This window comes from Lampetra planeri, chromosome 28, assembly GCF_965212315.1.
Source record: "Lampetra planeri chromosome 28, kcLamPlan1.2.h2, whole genome shotgun sequence".
NCBI classification, from domain to species: Eukaryota; Metazoa; Chordata; class Hyperoartia; order Petromyzontiformes; family Petromyzontidae; genus Lampetra; species Lampetra planeri.
In genome coordinates, this window is record NC_136134.1 from 11,304,471 (window position 1) to 11,325,862 (window position 21,392).

The 21,392-nt window shown below is 54.4% G+C and overlaps 2 protein-coding genes across 3 annotated transcripts in view; both read left to right on the forward strand.

The window, feature by feature from the left end:
* The first annotated feature begins 249 nt into the window (after nt 1-249).
* Nucleotides 250-4,932, forward strand: RPL22 (ribosomal protein L22). Its single transcript, XM_078607927.1, has 4 exons — nt 250-384; nt 1,561-1,683; nt 3,667-3,794; nt 4,709-4,932. Exons 1-4 carry the CDS (start codon nt 274-276, stop codon nt 4,851-4,853), a joined length of 507 nt encoding a protein of 168 aa, XP_078464053.1. The 5' UTR covers nt 250-273; the 3' UTR covers nt 4,854-4,932.
* A 3,846-nt stretch (nt 4,933-8,778) lies between these two features.
* LOC144728464 (agrin-like) overlaps nt 8,779-21,392 on the forward strand; it is a 144,147-nt gene continuing 131,533 nt past the window's right edge. For both annotated transcript variants that reach the window (XM_078607928.1, XM_078607929.1), the window contains exons 1-2: nt 8,779-9,989; nt 14,594-14,855. In XM_078607928.1, coding sequence (XP_078464054.1) covers nt 9,750-9,989; nt 14,594-14,855 — 502 coding nt within the window. In that variant the 5' untranslated portion in view covers nt 8,779-9,749. The remainder of the gene's footprint in view (nt 9,990-14,593; nt 14,856-21,392) is intronic.

Below are 21,392 nucleotides of genomic sequence, written 5' to 3' on the forward strand. Positions count from 1 at the left end.
ATATCTCTCAGGCATCTCTGTGCTGTTCTTCTTTCGTATGGCATTGTGAAAAGCAACAGTTTACTGTAAAGGGCCATTGCCCAAAACGTCGCCTATTATTATATTTTTTTTATCGTTTAAGACACACACAGTGTGGTTTAAACAGTGGGTGCTGAGTTATTGTGTTAATTGCCAACTCAACAGAATCACCACCAAATTAAAACATGACGTCATTTAACCCGACTTCACCTGCGTGACGTCATCCGCCCACTGACGCGACGTCATTCCCAGTGAATGTGGGGGAGGGGAGGGGGTAAACCACCCGGCGCAGATCGCTGCGCATGCGCACTGAACTCCCCTCACCCCTCCCCTCTCCCTCTCTCTCCGGTGAAGATGGCGCCAGCAGTGAGTCTCCTCGCTCCGCGGTGTCCCAGAATTCGCGTCGTCTCCCTCTCTCTTTCCCCCGCGTCCGCCTCTCCCGGCACTCGCTCGCACAGCCAGCCGGAGAGTATTCCTCACGCGGTCGGGCAGGCGGCCGGGCGAGTTGGCGGCGGGGGACCCGTCTCGTGGGGTTGATACGAGTGGAGGTGGTAGGCCCAGGCTGTAGGCCGCGTGGCACGGCGGTGTGGCGAGGTTGCTCCACTTCGCTCCGCGGGCCCCTTCGAGGTTCTCCGATGTGGGGCTTCGAATGAGTTTCGCTTTGTAATTGAGAGCCGCTTATTGGCAACGCGGCCGCTGACTAAATCGGGTGATCTCGCCAAACCTCGGAGCATGGTTAATGCCTCGATGGAGGCATTAGGCCACCACGCACAATCGGATTGTGATGGCGCGCTTTCGTGTTAAGTTTTGGAACAGTACAGCTCACATTGCGATGTACTGTACTTCTATGTCCGCGAGGTACCAATCCGGCGGTGCCTTGTGAATAACTCGCGCGATTCGGGAAGGCCCTCGTGCAGCAGTGGATTAAGGGCCGTGCTTACGCATGTATAGCACGCCTTGAGTGATCGTTTGAAGGTGACGCTGCCTTAAATTGCTTGGCGGAGTGTGGTTATGGACATTTTAAGTTGAGGGAAACTTTTTGTATGTACAGTATGTTGAATTTCTCTCGCACCGTACGTAGCCAACTGCGCTAATCGGAGGTGCGGTCACTGAACTAAGTGCGAGTTAAGTTGGACGAGTTCGTGGTGTCGGCTTACCCACGTGGCTTTGAATCTTTTTTTTTTCGGGCCAAATGGTCCCGGTGCCATCGAGGCCCGCGGAGTATCGAGGCAAGACCGCGGGACGTGCACCCTGAATCGTGTTTAGTCTTTACTTTATCCCACTTCTGCCTCACGAAGAAAGTACTTGGGCCATTCTTATGTGACTAATAACGAAGCAATCGATTAAATCGCAGTTGATAAGGTATATGGGCCCACGGTGCAGCCATGATATCGTTCACGTGGAAACTGATATTGTGTCTTGTGGTCGATGCAAGGGCATTTCAATTAAATCCTAACACGGCTTGATGTTTTAAATACAGTAATTTTTGGCCTTTCATAATTACGTGCCTAACGTGTGCTCGCTCGGTCCTCTCTGATTCAGCGCTCTCACAAGAAGCCAGGGGTGCAGAAAACCAAGGGTGGTAAGAAGAAGAAGCTGGTGCTGAAATTCACGCTGGACTGCACACACCCCGTGGAGGATGGCATCATGGACTCGGCCAACTTTGTAAGTCCAAACACTGCTGTCCAGGCAGGCAGCCGTCAGCTGGGTGGCTAGTGGTGGTGGTGGTGGCTCGCCTGTAATCCAACACTGATGGGGGGGGGGCAAGGTTTGGTGGCTCGCACATGTTGCAAAACTTCCGTCCCATTGGCGTTTATGAATCGTGACCCTGGCTCGCCAGGAGAAGGCGTGACAACAAAAACGTGGACTCCACCTGTTCGATCTCTATGGGATAGAGCGTTGTTTCCCCCTCGCACGCATGGATTCTCACCGGGCACTCTTGTTTCCTCCCGCATGTAAAACACTTTAATTGGCCAATAACACCATATTTAGAGGACCGCAGGTCTTTGTTAATTGTTTGTGCCGGCTATTGCATGGCTGCCTTGCTGCTTGCCAATGGTTCCTTCCACGTCTGAGTCCTCTTCGTGAGTGATTGAATACTGTACAAGTTATAAATTGGAATTATTGTTAAACCACGAACGTTCACCATCTACATTGTACACATTCGGAACGTACACGTTCATTGATGATTCTAAAGCGCGCCATATGTACGTTCATGCTGCTTGATTGGTGGTTGTCGGCTACTGCATATTCGTACAGAACATTCATTCCATAGATTCATACCCCATGTAGAGTGTGTCACACTAAAGGTAGAGGCACAGGAAACATGGTAATTTCTCGAACAAACTAATGCACAAAAGCATTTTAATTTTGTACAACATAATAAATCCCAATGAGGTTCACGTTATGACATAATCTTTACCTAAACAGTAAAGTAAATTCATTTCTATAAATGTTAGTCTCCATAATAAAGTATTAATGTTTGTAATTTAAATTAAGTAACATTTTAAGACACTTTCATAGCTGAGTTCAACATTGCTGAAGGCTCTCCACATTAAATTACACTTCTGATTGGTTTGGGTCGGAGCAATGAGCAGACTCCACTAAAATCCTGGGTTAAAAATCGGGATTTCAGTGCCAGTTATTAAACCGGGTTGTGTAATGATTTGATTACCTCGGTTTCGTAAAAAAAAATACTGCACAAAAAAACTCAATTACATTTTATTTCTATTTAGTTGGGCCGATTTCAGCTGAGAGAATGATTTTTTATTTTCTTCCATGTGTGATGGAACAGATCCATAACAGAGTGCAGGAGAGAGTGCAGCAGCAGCTTTCTCCTGTAGATAAGTGGAGATTGGAAGAGATCTCGGACCTATTTCTGTCACCTGTGGTCCATGCTCGACCACGCAGTGATACTGTTCTGCAAATTCCACTGAGTTTGATGTCACTGGTAGCACAATTGCAATAAAATTATGTAAAGAGATCAATTTTGTTGGGGGGGGTAACTTGTGTAGTAGTTATAGCAGCTGTGAGGGTTGCGGGGTGGCCTGGTGTGGCGTTGTGGGGTGGCCTGGTGTGGCGTTGCGTGGTGGCCTGGTGTGGCGTTGCGTGGTGGCCTGGTGTGGCGTTGCGTGTGACCTGGTGTGGCGTTGTGGGGTGGCCTGGTGTGGCGTTGCGTGTGGCCTGGTGTGGCGTTGTGGGGTGGTCTGGTGTGGCGTTGCGTGTGGCCTGGTGTGGCATTGTGGGGTGGCCTGGTGTAGCGTTGTGGGGTGGCCTGGTGTGGCGTTGTGGGGTGGCCTGGTGTGGCGTTGTGGGGTGGCCTGGTGTGGCGTTGTGGGACGGCCTGGTGTGGCGTTGTGGGACGGCCTGGTGTGGCGTTGCGTGTGGCCTGGGGTGGCGTTGTGGGGTGGCCTGGTGTGGCGTTGTGGGGTGGCCTGGTGTGGCGTTGTGGGGTGGCCTGTTGTGGCGTTGTGGGACGGCCTGGTGTGTGGTGCGGAGTGGCCTGGTGTGGCGGTGTGGAGGTGGCCTGGTGTGTTGCGGGTCATTCGCACGGCACTGAACGTGGCTGTGGGACTAGGGCCACCTTCCCTAGTCCAGTCTAGGGTGCTCTTCCCTAGCACCCATGGTGCGCTGTGTCACGGGCAACAGGAGCAGTTCCTGAAGGAGCGCATCAAGGTGGACGGCAAGACGGGCAAAGTGAGCGAGCACTCGGCCGTGACGGTGGAGCGCAGCAAGAGCAAGATCACCGTCTCCTCCGAGATCCCCTTCTCCAAGCGGTGAGGAGGGCGCGCACTGTCCCACATGGACATTCGCACCCTGGGCTTAGAATACTTTATTTGTTGAACCCTAGGATACAAATATTACTCTAGAAATTACCCCCCTCCCCAACAGGGTCAGAATTAGGCTGGTTACTTAAATTACTCTGGGAGGAGTTGTAAATTTTGTCAAACCCCAGGGTTTTAATTCTATGGGGATTAATTACCATTTCAGAGCACTGGCCTTGCAAAGTGGCAATAGCCTTTGTGCTGTCACTGCCTCAAATAAGTAACACTAGCTTTACTACCCGGCTTCGCCCGAGACTTGGATTCTTGTCTTGGATGAATTCACGGCCTACGCGGTGTGTGGGTGGGGGGGCTGCGTGACGTCAGCAGGCACACTGCGTGACGCTGCCGCATGCGGGTGACATCACAGATGTGAAGTCACCGCTCACTTGCCGTGCAAAATAGATCCATTATTGCGCCCCCCCCCCAAATATAAAAGTCTATTTTTATTCTTTTTGCTTTGTGTACAGTCTGGAAGCTACCCACATGCCACATTTTAAGTTTGCATGTTGGGAAGTATGTAAAAATTTTGAACAGACATATTCACAAATTTCCCTTTATATATAGATGAAGTCATGTTTGGTCATTCCACCACTGGCTGAGGGCCACGCCACGCGGGTGACCATGCGGGTTAGTTGACCTGCGCTGGTTGGTGAAGACGTGGAGCGTATGACGCTTAAAATACAATTGCCTTCGATGCACGGCCCTCCTTTGCCCACATCGTAGCACAGCCGCGCAGCAGTCTGACAGCCAGGCGTGCACGATGGGTCGACCGCGGTGTGCGAGGTCCCCACGGCGTTGTCCGTTGTGTTTGTTTGGCGCCGGCAGCGTGTGTGACGTACCTAATCCTGCCCCTCGACACCTTGCAGGTACCTCAAGTACCTGACGAAGAAGTACCTGAAGAAGAACAACCTGCGGGACTGGCTGCGTGTGGTCGCCGCCAGCAAGGACTCTTACGAGCTGCGCTACTTCCAGATCAACCAGGACGAGGAGGAGGAGGACGAAGAGGACTAAGCACTGGGCGTGCTCCCCTCGTTCCGCTCGCTGTCCAGTTGCCCGCGCAATGCCAATAAAAATGACTCGTGGAGTTTGAGACGGAGCCGTCTTGTGCGATTGCCTGAGCGGGCGAGGTTGTCCATGGTGCGAAAGATGTGTATACGTACATCCGGTTTAGTTTTTCTTGCCCGCACCTACGTTTTAGCGCAGTTAGCTATGTATGGTGCGAAAGAAGTTCAATGTGCAGTGGTTCATGCGCCGCGAAGCCGGAGATATTGCCCTCAGTTGCAAGTGGTCACAGGATTGGTCCTGGGCCTCCATAGGTCAACTCGGCCTTAATTCACATCAACGGGGCGGCCGTGGAATGACGCCACAGCGCTGGGTGTGGGGCGCCACGTGTTGCCATCACCTGTTGGCCTGTTGTGCTGCCATACGTGTGGGCATTGTCTTTGCATCAGGTGGTCGATCGACAGCCTGTAACTAATTCCAGGCCGCCGTCAGCACATCACGCCTGCCACATGGAAGAGTCTTTAACTAGGAAATGTCCCTGCAGGCATCTTGGCCACACTAATCGAGGGCTTTAGGGGGGGGGGGATGGTTTTGGACCTTGCGAGACTTTCTAACTTCAGTGCTGTACTCGGTCTCGTCGTCACTGAGGGTCTCCTGCTTAGCTGCTGCAGGTGACCAAGCTTTGTTCATGTGCAGCCTGCCCAAGGTAGTCGGTCTTAGAAAATATTCTCTTCCAATCACATTCCGACTTTTGGTAATTTGGATTATTGTGTACGGTGACTTGAACTGCAATGGCTATCACTTAATGAATCCTTAAATGGCGAAAATTTCTATAGGCGCATTTAATATATTTTCCTAATCCATATGGAGGTTTTGAGACAAGATGATAACCCCATTGAATAAAAGATGCGTCAATGTTACCCTCGGAAGAGGTGCAATGGGAACGCGTGAACTTTGAACCAGAACATCAACACCTTTGCGCGCACTGCCTGGTGAATTCAATTGCCCGACGCATTTACCCACCAACCCCAATTTTTAGGCTGGTCCATTTGGCTTCGTGAGAGATTGAAATTAACGTCCAGCATCCCCAGTCAGACTTCCAACGCTCCAGTTTCCTGCACACATGCGGAGTCTGTCCAAATGTATCCCCACATTTGCTTTAGAGTTCTAAGACTTGAAGGGAGGATCGCCGTTGCCGCAGAGTGATCCCAATCGAGTTATTGTGCGTTTATATGCCTGGCGTGCACAGTTTACCTTGCGTGTTTGTTTTGGCCTTGGGGAGACGGCAGAGAATCTGGAATAAACTCGCGCGGAGCGAGGGAGAGTTTACGAGTTCCACACAGCCACCCGGGTCGGTAATCGAACTCTGTCACGTGTCTGAGACACAGGCGTTGCCACCGCCACTTTAGCGTCCATAATGGCACGGGGTACATTAATCTCGATTCGCTTTCAGGAACGTAACAGACACATCGGTATTTCAAATACACGCTCGTGTTTAAAGTTCTAGTACATTCCCAAGCACTGTTCACAGGCCTGACCTGCGTTTTTTTCCATTCGCCCTTCATACCCACTGCAATGTTAAGTTTAAATATAGGCCGTAGTCGAGTCTAATTGCGTTAGGAAGCGTGAGTGGGCTTTGACAGGACGCGTGGCGAGACTAACAACCGAGTAGCAGCCAAGGACTGGCACGCGTCCGAGATTAACGTCCAGGAAGGGAGATTGAGCGATAGAATCGGCTCGTGTGCACGCCAGGATCAGACTTGATACTGCAGGAGGAATCCGGTGAGCTACAAACCTCTTTCACGGACGTCCAGTCGGGCAGTGAGAGATGATTGCGACGGCTCGGGGAAGAGCTTGTCAAGCAGTGGAGTGAGCATGTTCCGGTGGTGATTGTCGTGTACGTAATGGACTCACGTGACTTCTACAGCCGCTAGAGGGTGCTACATTCAACGCAATGAGTTTATTTTAACGTAATCGATTCACGGAACGAATCATCGATTGCGGAATCGACCCATCGCTCGTGAGACGCAGCTCCGCCTGGCGGTGAGAAGTGGAAGAGGACCGCTTGGGGCGCGGGGGGGCTGGTGATGGATTCGGGGCTGATGAATGAATTACAGAGCAGATGGCTTAGAAATTCATTCATCGTTCATGCACTCGAGTCGTTCATTGTAAAGTCCGTGTGAAGGCCTCTTGTCCTTCCCCACACCTCGGATCAGCACGGTTGGCTACGTAGAGTGAACGAAGTTCAACATACACACAAGGGAGGCGAGGAAACATGGTTGTGGTGGAGCACTGTGTGTGGGTTTGAGATTGTGTGTGTGTTACAGGTGTGATGATGGTGGGAGTGTGTGTCTGTGTGTGTGTGTGTTACAGGTGTGATGATGGTGGGAGTGTGTGTCTGTGTGTGTTACAGGTGTGATGATGGTGGGAGTGTGTGTCTGTGTGTTACAGGTGTGATGATGGTGGGAGTGTATGTGTGTGCTACAGGTGTGATGATGGTGGGAGTGTATGTGTGTGCTACAGGTGTGATGATGGTGAGAGTGTGTGTGTGTGTTACAGGTGTGATGATGGTGGGAGTGTGTGGCTGTGTGTGTGTTACAGGTGTGATGATGGTGGGAGTGTGTGTCTGTGTGTTACAGGTGTGATGATGGTGGGAGTGTATGTGTGTGCTACAGGTGTGATGATGGTGGGAGTGTATGTGTGTGCTACAGGTGTGATGATGGTGAGAGTGTGTGTGTGTGTTACAGGTGTGATGATGGTGGGAGTGTCTGTGTGTGTGTTACAGGTGTGATGATGGTGGGAGTGTGTGTCTGTGTGTGTGTGTGTTACAGGTGTGATGATGGTGGGAGTGTGTGTCTGTGTGTGTGTGTTACAGGTGTGATGATGGTGGGAGTGTGTCTGTGTGTGTGTGTTACAGGTGTGATGATGGTGGGAGTGTGTGTGTGTTCCAGGTGTGATGATGGTGGGAGTGTGTGTGTATGTGTGTGTTACAGGTGTGATGATGGTGTGTGTGTGTGTTACAGGTGTGATGATGGTGGGAGTGTGTGTCTGTGGGTGTGTGTTACAGGTGTGATGATGGTGGGAGTGTGTGTGTGTGCTACAGGTGTGCTGATGGTGGGAGTGTGTGTTACAGGTGTGATGATGGTGGGAGTGTGTGTGTGTTACAGGTGTGATGATGGTGTGTGTGTTACAGGTGTGATGATGGTGGGAGTGTGTCTGTGTGTGTGTTACAGGTGTGATGGTGGTGGGAGTGTGTGTCTGTGTGTGTGTTACAGGTGTGATGATGGTGGGAGTGTGTGTCTGTGTGTGTGTGTTACAGGTGTGATGATGGTGGGAGTGTGTGTCTGTGTGTGCTACAGGTGTGATGATGGTGGGAGTGTGTGTGTGTGTTACAGGTGTGATGATGGTGGGAGTGTGTGTCTGTGTGTGTGTGTTACAGGTGTGATGATGGTGGGAGTGTGTGTGTGTGTTACAGGTGTGATGATGGTGGGAGTGTGTGTCTGTGTGTGTTACAGGTGTGATGATGGTGGGAGTGTGTGTGTGTGTTACAGGTGTGATGATGGTGTGTGTGTGTGTTACAGGTGTGATGATGGTGGGAGTGTGTGTCTGTGTGTCTGTGTGTGCTACAGGTGTTATGATGGTGGGAGTGTGTGTCTGTGTGTGTGTTACAAGTGTGATGATGGTGGGAGTGTGTGTGTTCCAGGTGTGATGATGGTGGGAGTGTGTGTGTGTGTGCTACAGGTGTAATGATGGTGGGAGTGTGTCTGTGTGTGTTACAGGTGTGATTGTAGTTTGTGTGTGTGGTTGAGGTAGGGGTACCTATGTTTACACGAAAAGAACACGGAGAGAGAGAGAGAGCGTGGATGAGGAAGAAGAGGCGAAGCGAGGACCAGAAGGCAGAGAGAGAGGGGAGCGGGGGGGAAGATAGGTAAGAGAGACAGAGAGAAGGGATATGTAGTGCGCGCAGAGAGGAGGAGAGGGAAGGGAGAGACGCCGCGCACGGCAGGAGAGGTGAGAGAGAGAGAGAGCGAAGCGAGAGAAGGAGAAGCGCGAGAGAGAGAGGTCAAAGAGAGGAGGAGGCGGCGAGGCTGGGCGTGCCCGTTGCGCGCTTGAGAGCCGCATAAGTTATGCAAATGAAGCGAAGCCCCCATCGCTTCACTCTCCGCGTCCCCGCTCTGCCGGCTCCCGAGAGCTCGAGTCGCCGCTGCGGACACCGCGGGCTCCCCCAGCCCGCCGCCTCCTCCTCCTCCTCCTGAGCCCTCTCCAGCTCCAGCGGGGCTCCGCACGGGACCCCTCCGCTCGCAGGCGAGGCGCTGGTGCCGCGTGTTGAGAAAGTCGCGCAGCCTGCACCGCCCTGCATCACCCTCCGCGTCGGAGTCGCGTCCGAGACCCGGGAACTGCGTGCGGGGAGAAGTTGCGGATGCGACGAGAGACGCGGGGAGACGGAGCGGGAGACGCAGACAGTTGAGTGGAGCGGTGGGGGAGAGACACCGCGAGACGGGAGGGAGAGAGAGAGAGAGGGTCCGAGTGAGACCGAGACGCGGGGACACGGGGACAGGTAGGGTGGGGTGGGGTGGGGGTACTGTCGGAGACAGCGCTCAGGTGCAGAGGCGAGGGGTGAGCGGAGACGCGGGCGGGCACACGGAGACAGGGAGACACCCACGGAGACAGGGGGGAGACACACACAGAGACAGGGAGACAGGGAAACAGACAGGGAGACACACACGGAGACACACACGGAGTCAGGGAGACACACACGGTGATCACAGACGGGACGTTACGGACGCCGATTCGTAGACACGCAAACGGACACGCAGATCGACAGCCACGCGGAGACGTGGGGGACGAGAGGCGCGCGGAGACGGAGAGAGAGAGACACGCGCAGACGTGGGCGGTGTGGGCACCATGTCGCCTTCCCGCTACTGCCGCTGGGGGTGCCCCTTGCCACCACTGCTGCTGCTGCTGGCGCTGCTGGCGCTGGGCGGGGGGAGCCACGCGGCGCGGCTCCGCTGGTTCGCCAGCGCCGACTGCGTGCGCGGGGACGCGGCCCTCGAGCTGCGCGAGGAGGCGGCCAACGTGGTCCTCACGGGGACCGTGGAGGAGATCCTCCACAGGGACCCCGTGCTGCACACCTACGCGGGCATGGTGAGACGCGGGGGGGGCACACACGGGGGGGGGGGGGGGTGGGGGGCACACACACGGGGGGGGGCACACACACGTGGACTCACGTGGACACACCGGGGATCTTGGTGGCGGGGGGCACGGGGAACCAGGAGTGGGGGGGGGGGTCACGGGGATTCAGGAGTGGGGGGCACGGAGACCCAGCAGTGGGGGGTACGGAGACCCATCAGTGGGGGGTACGGAGACCCAGCAGTGGGGGGCCGAACGACGGAGCCGCAACGTTTTTATTTTGTTCCCTCTTGGCGGGCAGCAGAGGGTGGTGCAGCAAACTCCGTAGTTGTACTGTACTTCTGCGCGGCCTGGGTCTGTCCGTGCCCCCCCCCCCCACCTTCACCAAGCCGCACTGACCAGCGTGGCGAAGTATGGTCAAATACCTCACCCCCCCCCACCCTCCCCTGCCTCCCGCACGGCGTGGGGAGGTCCTCATCCAGCAGTGGATTGACAGAAGGACAACGCCACTCTGTGTGTGTCCGTGTGTGGCCTTTAAAGGAACGCTGCTAAATTTAATAGGCGACGTTCCGGGCAATGGGCCCTCCTTCAGAGCGTCGATCGTCGTGGAAACGTGGAATTCTCCGGCGTGGAGAAGTCGTCGATGCGTGACAGATCAATCTCAGTCCCCGCAGGCAAAGTGACACGCTTCCATATTGAGTTGAGATGCATGTTCCGGTATAATAATAATTATTGCAAAAAAAATTTTCCGCAATTCTATTTTTGACGCCCAAACGAGCGCCTGTCCCTGCACCGACTCGCCAATGTTTATTTATTTATTAAAGATATCGGCAGTCACGGAAGAGATTTGTCCAGGTGTGCCATCGCGTGCATCAGAGCGCAGACACGCGTGGGGTGAGTATGTACGTAGCCAACCGCGCTGATCGAAGGAGCGGGGGAAGGACGACGAACTAAACACTAAAAAGTCGTTCTAAATAAACTATGTTCTTGGTTCTTTCGGTAAAGTCACGTAGAAGGGAAGGAATAAAATAAAAGAATACAATTCTCACGACGTTTCGATTGCAACACAAGCAATCATCATCAGGTGTGAAAACCACAGCAAGAAAATTTGAAAAAAGTGGCGGTTCAAATTTCCTTGCTGTGGTTTTCACACCTGATGATGATTGCTTGTGTTGCAATCGAAACGTCGTGATAATTTTATAGTTTTATTTTTATTATTTTATTATTCCCTTCTAAGTCACTTTACCGAAAGAACCAAGAATATGAATCCCTGCAGTCACGAAAGCTTTAAATCGAAAACTAAAGAAACGAGTTTGTCAGTCTAAGTGATGATTTAAAAGTGCACAGCTCCAAGTGGCTTCCTAATAAGGCAAGGAAGAGCGTTCCAGACGGCCGCGGAAGCGCATCTGAAAGCGACGCAGTGACCGTCAAGAGGCTCGTGGGATTTGGCAGGACGCGTCATTGCGAGACGAGGGAATGGTGATGATGGTGGTGGTGGTCCCTGTGGTCGAGACGAACAACCGAGTGGCAGCCAAACGAATGGAACGCGTCCGTGAAGAGGGATGTCGCGCTGATGAACTCGGAGGTTGCTGGCGACCACGGAGTGGCACCCACGAGGAGCTAAATACCCCCTTAGAGAGGACGTGCAGCCCGCGGACATGGAGCGGAGTGTCGCGTTCACGCGCGCTCGCTGTCACGGTCGCTGTTGCGTCGCAGTCTCGATAGTGAGAGATCGCAGTAGCTTGGGGTGGGGGGGGGGGCAGGAACTCCTCCATCCAGCAGTGGAGAGATCATTAATGGCTGATGATAATGATGATGACGTTGACGAAAACTGTGTTCCAAGCAGGAGCAACAAAATGTGCAGCGTCGATCGCGACGAGGTCGCGCGCAGGGCAGCCACGGCGTGTGAGCGGTGCAGGCCACGTGCCCCCCCCCCCCCACGTGGCTATCGTCCTGGTGACGGCAGTCACGTGCCCCCCCCCCCACGTGGCTGTCGTCATGGTGACGACTCGCCCACCAATTCAAACTCCCGCGTGGCCACGCTCCGGGATGAGAGGGAAGTCGTCTCTGGTCACGCGGCTGCGTCCGGTCTCCCTCGACGCGAAGTTTGATTCTTCATAACGATGATCGACAAACAAACACAACAACAACAACAACAACAAAACCGGTTTGGAATCCATCCAAAACGGCATGGCCCGGCAATCGATTCCAGTGGAATGTTGGTGATGAATGCACCGAGTGGAGGGTGATGTTTGGCCTAATCTTCCACGCGCAGCAGACGTCTTGGAAGAGAACGGAGCCGTGCTTGTACTGTGCCCCATGAAACAACTGCCGGCAAAGAGAGAGAGAGAGGCGCAGTGGGTTTAAGGAACTTGCTTCACTCTTCAAGCTGCCGCGCCGAGAGGTCGAATGGAACCGACGCCCGCTGACTTGCGAGGCACGGCGCGCTGGGAGCCCCTGTCGGGCCAGCGGCAGCAGCAGCAGCCTCCTCCATTCGTTTCACGGCTCAAGAGGCGACAATGGTGATGTCCTCTTGGACATCTGTGAAATAAGAGCTTCATAGCTCATCGGATTTCTCCAGTCCGATGTTGACTTCTAAACACTTTTGTTTCATACGTTGGGGCAAACCCGGAATTAACCGGTTTGTTCCCCCGCCATGCGGTGACAGGCAGTAAAAACAAACTAAGCGACTTTTAACAACCCCAAGTTGATTTGAAGCTTTCGTGACTGCAGGAATTACTCTTTGGTTTTAAGGCCTCGACACAGAGCCATTGGGTCTCTGTGTGTCTATGTTGTGTGTCTCTCTCTCTCTGTGTGTCTCTGTGTTGTCTCTGTGTGTCTATGTTGTGTGTCTCTCTCTCTGTGTCTCTGTGTTGTCTCTGTGTGTCTATGTTGTGTGTCTCTCGCTGTGTCTCTGTGTGTCTATGTTGTGTGTCTCTCTCTGTGTGTCTCTGTGTTGTCTCTCTCTGCTTGTGTGTCTGTCTGTGTGTCTCCGTGTCTGTGTTTTGTCTCTCTCTCAAATTTAGTTCTACTTGATGACGGTTGCTTGTGTTGCAATCGAAACGTCGTACAGCATTATTTATTTATTTCTACGTGACTTTACCGAGAGAACCAAAGAGTAACCCCAAGTTGCCACTCGCGGATTTTAACCCAAAAAAAATCCATCCCCGCGTCACGCGCGGCTCGCGCAACCTTCGCTCGGAGCGGAGGAGGAGGCGGAGGAGGCGGAGGCTCTAAACTCCGTACAGTGTCCCGCCAGCCCAGTGTGGGAAGCACACACCTACACACCAACAACAACAACAACCACTCAGCTGCGGTGACGGCACCACGGCGCTTGTGCCAGGCTAGGTGCACCAAGAAGAGGCGATGCCGCCAAGTGTCGAAGGCTCTCGCTGGAAGGTCACGTAACAGACGCAGGTGTCATGGGTCAACTGCGATGACTGGCAGATGCTCCCACCACCTGTGCACCGCATTGTGCAAACTTGTTGCGATTTAGCCACCCTCGTTGTTGTGAGCGTCGCTCCTCTGACCTCCGTTCTTGTTGGAGGGCGACTGCCTCCAACTGCCCAGCAGCAGCAGCAGCAGCGTCCTTCACGAGCCTCCTCCACAGAGGCCGATAGTGCACTACTAGAACCAAGCTGCATATGCAAGTCCCATCAGCTCGACATCTGTCTGTGCCGCATCAGTCCATCTCTTCTCCAGCCCCAAACAGGCTGTTGGGGGTAAGTGCTGTTAGCCAGCACGGCACACGAGGGGTGGATGGTCAACACAACGCCCGGCCGCCTTTGTCTCCCGAGTGGCGATGTTTACACACCACACTAGGTACCGATTTGACGCCGAGTCGACCTTGGGGAGGCCCAGGACCGGTGCAGATAATCGTCACCGGTGTTGACTGTGAGCACGACCGCTCCCCACACTCTACCACAATGTACTCTCCTCGCTCTATACATGGCGACGTAACACTGGCGCTGTTAGAAACAGAGTCAACATCTATCACGCGCAATAAACCGTGGCGCCCGAGCCTTGGCTGTTGAGATGCTTCACGTTCAGGAGGCCCCGCCGGACCAGGGGCAAGTAAGTAAATAAACATGCGAGTGCGTTTTTATTTTATTGGAGAACACGACTCCGTGGTGTCCGGTTCGTCGTCGCTCACCCACGCTCCTCGATGGCAGCCCGCGACGTTTGCGTGCGGTCAGCGGCTGGCTCACGGTGACCGATTGCGTCACCCTCGGAGGGGGCATCGGTGTCACTCCGCGAGACTCACCTCCAGTGGGGCCCTCCGCACGGAGAGGCGAGTCCGCGAGTAATCTAAACAATTAAACTATTCCTTTATTTTACCAGGTAAGGCGCACCACTACACAGCTCTCTTTCAGAAGCAACCTGGCTATCACAAATGATGGCTCAACGAAGTGGCTTATCTCGTGGGAAATGTATGGTGGCCAAATACTCTAAAGGCGTGACGTTGAGTCTAAATGTGGAGGGAAAAGCCGGAGGGACCCACAGAAAAATCGACGCGACCACTGGGAGAGAGAGCGAGATACGGGATCGAACCAACGAGCTTTTACATACCCGGCGAAGCAGTTAACATCTCGCCACTCTGCGTGTGTGTGCGTCCCCAGGTGCGCGTGTGGCGCTTCCTCAAGGGCCGCGAGATCCTGTCCCCGAGCGCTCTCATGGACGGCGGCCGCAAGGTGATGGTGGGCGGCTTCGGCGAGCCGAGCATCTGTGACAACCAGGTGTCGACGGGCGACACGCGCATCTTCCTGCTCAACCCCTCCGCCAACGAGCTGTGGCCCGAGCACCAGGAGCTGCTCCAGCTCAACTCGAGCCTCATCCGCATCTCCCTGCGCAACCTCGAGAAGGTGGAGCTCGCCGTGCAAGGTGAGCGACGCCCGGGCGTCCTCGCGTTCCGCCGGGTGCTCCCCCGCCATAAGGCCCACCGTCGACGGTGAACATGAATTAGTTCCATCGTCTGCACCGCACAGAGATTCATCACTTGAGGCCACCATGAGTTCCACCACCTGTACTACCAGGAGTGCCATCATCTCCACCACTCGGGAGGTCCACCATCTGTTCCACCAAGAGTTACATGACTCACACCACTAGGTGATCCACCACCCACACCACCAGGAGATCTATCACCCACACCACCAGGTGATCCACCACCCACACCACCAGGAGATCCACCACCCACACCACCAGGAGATCCACCACCCACTCCACCAGGTGACCCACCACTCACACCACCAGGAGATCCATCACCCCCACCACCAGGAGATCCACCACACACACCATCAGGAGATGCGCTCGCTCTCTCGCTCGCATCCTCGGCCCCGTCCCCCCGCGCGTGTTCCGCAGCACAGATGCCGTGGGTCACTTCTCAGCGGACAGCTGGCGCTGCTGTGCTGGGAATTTGAAAAATGTGTGCGGCAGCGTGCGCGACGCGCGGTACGTAGTGCGTGGATTAATTTTATTTTGGAAAGAGCGGTGCGGAGTTGACGGGGGTGGAATGTGTTGGAGGCCGAGCGCCGAGCAGGCAGCGCTGTGCAAGTCAATCACCTCCACGCACATTTCGATCACCTCGATCACCTTGCTCGCTCGCTTCACCTGACGGGGGGTATTCGGATTGACGTGACCTTCGATCCGTGATCCGGAACCCAAATATCCGAATTCATAGAGGATCGCAGAGCTTGGGAAATTGTTGGTAGCACCGGCTTCTTAGAAAGTGGCTGCTGCCTTCACGCTCGGACTGTGGTTCCTCCTCCCCCTCCTCGTGTCTCTGAGTCATCCCCTCGCTCTCTGGCATCCAGAGCGAGTGAACACTCTGCTATTGTTTTTTATATTATTATTATGAAGGGATAACAACGCGTCAGGAATGTAACTTACGTGGCCAGAACCGGCAACGCCGAGGGCCTCGGTTGGAACCCCGGTTTCAACCGTCCGCGTTTAAACCGGTTTCTCGGTCGTCATGAGTTGATGGCCTCGGCCCGGTTGTCGATGGCTGCACAAAAGTAAAACACCACTTTACGTTGAACAGTTCCAGCTCGGGAGAGTTGAATCGCTTCGTTTGCGGCGCGTTTAAAAACGCGTGTCGAAGCACGGAATTGCAGAGACCTCAGAAGAAGCTTTGTGATGTAATTTCCGGGGACCATTTTCCCACACGCGGTGGTGATGACGCTGCCGCTGCGCGCCGTGCGTCGATCTTTACTCTGGGACAAACGCGATTGTGAGAAACGAAGGAGACGGTCAACGGGCCTCTCTCGGCTCCGTGGAGCGTGGGGGTGGTGTTCATCGCTCTTGATGGTCCTGAGACAAATGTAATAATATCCACATTAGTGTGCCAGGGGCCAGTCTCTCTCTCGCACCATCACTGCGGACCTCCCATGAAGTGGTTCTCAATGTATTCACCCCAGACGAACGATGGTGGTATTGAGGTTGATGATGAGTGGATCCTCCAACCGGGATTTTCGATTCTCGACCTCCGTCCGGATCGTGAGCCGAGGGCCACGTGCCGTCGCAGCGGTCCAGCTGGGCCACGTGACGGCGCGAAGCAGCGGCGGCGGCGGCGGCGGTGGCAGCAGCCGGCGCCAACACTGATCGTAAAAAAATAAAAAAACAACAAAAATCCGACTGCGGTGGGGCATTAATTTCTAGGGAGCGTTTCGTGTTCACGGCTGCAGATCCGGAGCCAGGGGAATGTCTCCGCCGCGGACGCTCTCGAGTCAACGCCGCAGATGGGAACCGAGAGCCGCGCGCTCCACAGCCGTGCCCCGTGGGGGGGGGGGGGGGGGGACGGGGTGGGGGTGTGTGTCCAGCTGCCGGGCTATGATGAGATGGGCCTCGACCCCATCCCCTGCCAACCGCGCTAATCTACTGGCCCGTGCCCTGTGGATTGTTCAATTAGATCGATAGATCAATTTGAACGTGCAGTTTTATTCAGGGACTTTGTGTTGTTGTCTTGGTGCGGTCTGGGACTGTTGTTGTTGTTTTGTTGCCTTGCCAAAGCTTGCATTTGGTGTTGACCAATCGGCAGGAATTTTTGTACTTTTAAAATTTGAACATAGCTCTGTTTATTTATAGTGACCTGCTTACCTTTTTGTCTATTTTTCCCAGGGTGGGGAGGGTTAGTAAACACCTTGTTAAAGTTGCTCGTGTCGAGTTGCCGGTGACGAGTTGCCAGTGATGAGTTGCTCGTGCCGATGGCGCGTCTATAGACGTTGGCTGCATGGACGGTGCTATCTTCTGCCTCGGGGAAAGTTGCCTCCCCGTACCAGGCCCGGTGGTTTTGTAACAATTTTACTTTTTATCATATATTTACCCCACATTCTCTACATTGTTTTATTAATTCGCACGCGAAGTCTCGACCACCAAGGCACCTCCATACGCCGATGTAGGAGAACCCCAGGACAGGTTCACGTGTCACTGATGCTGGGCAGAAGCAAGACTGGGAACTCTGGTCGCAGGGTTTGCAGTGCAGTGCGCTTATTGCTGCGCCACCGCTCCCCACACTCGGACACACACTGACTGGCCAATATGTGGCCCAGTTGCAAAAAGGTGATGTGCTGGGCAAACTATGTATTGACAGGTTCATCAACCCACTTGCTTTACTGCCATCTACTTTTCCACCGCACAACTCAGCGGGGTTGTCAGTTTCCCAAATCTCTACGGAATCCACCAACCCTTGCCTCCAAGGCACCAGCTCACATACTTGTGCCACCACACCCAGCTGACAGCTGGTCAAATGAAGGAGCTAATTAGTAACTTAATGAGTGGAGTTAGTCAAGGGTTTAGCAAGTGAATGAGTGAAATGGTGAACAGTTGAATTAATCAATACTCGAATTGGACAATAAATTAGTGAAATGGTCAAGAGTTGACTGCAGGATTGATTGATTGAATGACGACTGCATGAGTTAACACAATCCCACGCTATACATCATGTACTCAATCACTCTGCCGTATCTGTGGGGTAGCTCTGTTTTTTTTGTATCTCTCCCTGTGTCGCCCTGTCTCTCCACTTGCCCCCCCATCTCCCCTCTCTCTTTGATAAAAATAAATGATCGCCGGGGGTAGAAGCGTGAGGGCCGACGCACGGGGCCCCTGGGGTTACTCGAGGGTCACGAGGCCCAGGCGACGGCTTCGTGGGGGGTCCCGATGGGCCCTGGGGACTTCGGGTTCTGGATCCCACGGGCCTCCGGGTCCTGGTCCCAAGGGGCCCGGTCCTGTGCTGCTTATGGCCAAATAATCCTGAATGCGATCGATCTCGTCCGATATCGACCAACCTCGTCTCAATTCAATCGCGTCCAATCCCATCACGGGACCTCCCTTGCCAATATCAAAAGATGAGAACAGGTTTTACTCTTTCTGGCAATAAAGCAGCTGTGTTCAGATGTTCAAACACCAAACAGAAACCTTTTGCGAGGGGTAAAGTCTGCATGCACCACACGCAGTGCTTGTGGTGAACATGCAAACAGAAAAGCACGTGCTCTGATAGTAGGTGATGATGCGTTGTATTTGAAACCGATTGGTGCACACCAGAGACCGCTTTCTTTAGAGCCTAGTCTCACACAGTGTCAGAGGACGCCAAAAGGCGAACAGAAGAAAGATAACGCACTATCAGGTCTCATGCGATCTCATCCGATCTCCCAAGCTATGCAGGGTCGAGGCGGGAGTCTGCCGAGAGACGCCCCTGGGTGTCGTGGGCTGAGTCGTGCCTCCCTCCACTCTCACCCCCCCCCCAGCCCCTCGTGGGCTGAGTCGTGCCTCCCCCCACTCTCACCCCCCCGCCCCCCTCGTGGGCTTCCTCCGGCTCCCTTCAACACGAAGCTACGCGGCCAATGAATGAAATTCATGAATGAAATTCATGAATGAAATTGGCCAAACGTCCAGAGATGGCATGACTCTCGCTCCCGTCAAAGGAATGTGGAATTTCCACCACTCGGGACGGTCAAGTGGCAAAACCCCTCCCCGCTGTTTTCTCGCCATTAATAACGACCACAGTGCTAATGCAACGCAAGGCCTGGCACTCGGGTTGCCACCTGTCCGGGTTTGACTGACCGGTACATCCCGGGACTTAGCGGCTGTGTTCCAGTGGCCGAGATCTGTGGTACCCGCGGGTGTCGCTGTGTCGAACTTTACTCCAGGACATTGCGCAGTGGGTGCTGATAGACCTTCGCGCTGACCGAGGAATGCGTCCGGGCTTTGCTTTACACTGCGCTCAGCGTTAAAGGTGGCAACCTCAACCGTGACGTCCGCCGCGGCATCGTGGACAGCGTTGGGCGCCGCTGTCGCGCCCGTTCAGGCGGCGTCATCGCGGAGAGCGCAGCGACATCCTGGGGTCGTGGTGGTGGTGGTCGTGGTGGTGGTGGTCGTGGTGGTGGTCGTGGTGGTGGCAGCGGCGGAGAGCCATGGAGCGGGAGTTGGGGGTGGGGGCGAGTAAAGATTCGAATCATCGCGGGCACCGCGGATAGGATGGATGGGGTGGGATGGATGGGGTGGGATGTCTCACCGCGCTCGAGTTCCTGTGTGGGGTCAGAGCGGGCAGGAGACGAGGGGGAGATTCTACAGTCGGTGGGGGGGGGAGGCGGTGGCCCCCACCTAGGACAGGTTTCCGTGGCGATGGAGTGAGGAGGAATGTCCGGAATCTGAGCTGTTCCATCATCGCCAACTTCAATGCGCGTGGCCAATTATGCCCTCTGCTCATAGCTGCACGCAGCCCAGTCATAGCACGGTGCATAGCGTGCACATAGCGTCCACATAGCGTGCACATAGCGTGCACATAGCGCGCACATAGCGTGCACATAGCGTGCACATAGCGTGCACCCATCGCATCTACACGGTGCTCACGGCTTCTACACTCGAATAGAGTCATAGTCTAAACGCGTCACTCTCGATCCCTGATATCTAACAGTAAGTCTACTCACCCACTCATGCCTCCTAACTTCCCCCAGCCCACACTCTTCCATTCCAATCTGATCTGTCTGTCCGTCCATCCGCCGTGACCTAACGTTTCGGAGGACGCCCCTGCTGCAGGGCGGGGAGGGAGGGTCTCGGTGGTGTGAGCTCGCCGCGGCCGAGGGCGCAGTTGGCGAACGCCTCCACGCGTCGTGGTGACATCGCCACGCCGGGCGCCGGCGATTATTGACGTGAGACGTCACTCGCTAATCTGACAGCGCGGGGAGAGAGAGAGAGAGAGTAGGAGAGAGAATGAGAGAAAGAATGAGAGAGAGAGAATGAGAGAGAGAATGAGAGAGAATGAGAAAGAGAATGAGAGAGAATGAGAGAGAGAGAATGAGAGAGAATGAGAGAGAATGAGAGAGAATGAGAGAGAGAGAATGAGAGAGAGAATGAGAGAGAATGAGAGAGAGAGAATGAGAGAGGGAATGAGAGAATGAGAGAGGGAATGAGAGAATGAGAGAAAATGAGAGAGAATGAGAGAGAATGAGAGAGAGAGAATGAGAGAGAATGAGAGAGAGAATGAGAGAGGGAATGAGAGAGAATGAGAGAGAATGAGAGAGAATGAGAGAGAGAGAATGAGAGAGGGAATGAGAGAGTGAGAGAGAATTGGAGAGAGAGTGGGAGCGAGAGTGGGAGGGAGAATGAGAGAGAGTGGAGGTCGCCGATGCAACGGCAGCCTTTGGAACGGACCGCCGTTTTCCGCGCCGTGGCCTACGCGGAATGCAAAACGTTCGATTCGCCCTTCATTATTCGCGGGGACCCCCCTCCCCTCTCTCGCCCCCCCCGCCCCCCCGGGACACAATCGCGAAGTTTGTGAGATGCGCGGCTCGCGGGTTGAGAGCCCCTCCCCTCCCCCGCGCCCCCCCCGCCCACTCCCTCTTTGATGATCTTCGCTGCCACCGCGGCCGCTGCAGCGAGTCGCGAGGGAGTCGAGGGAGCGACAAAAGTTCGTGGCGGGAGGGGAGTCGTCTCCGCGCCGTCGCAACTTGAAAGGGGATTTCAGTTTTTGGTGTCGACATTTTTTTCTGAGAATTTTTCTTTCTTCAGCGGTGGGGTGGTGGGTGGGGGGTGGGGGGGCAGTGAGTGGCGTGGTCGGGGTGGTTGACGCGGCACGTGTTGCGAGGTGCGGGGATGGGTCCTTCTGCCCCTAACCCCGCAGCTCCAATTAGTATGGTTGGCTACGTACGGTGCGAAGGAAGTTCAACGTACGTAACCCACCCCCATTGTCCAATTTCCTCCCTGTATGGGCCCTGTTGCAGTTGCACCGCCCGCACACATCATCACCATCATCATCCACCATCACCATCATCAACCATCATCATCGGACATCATCATCATCAACCATCATCATCATCGAACATCATCCACCATCATCACCATCATCACCATCATCCACCACCATCATCATCCATCCACCATCATCATCCGTCATCCATCCAGCGACACACTACTCGGCTGTCCCCA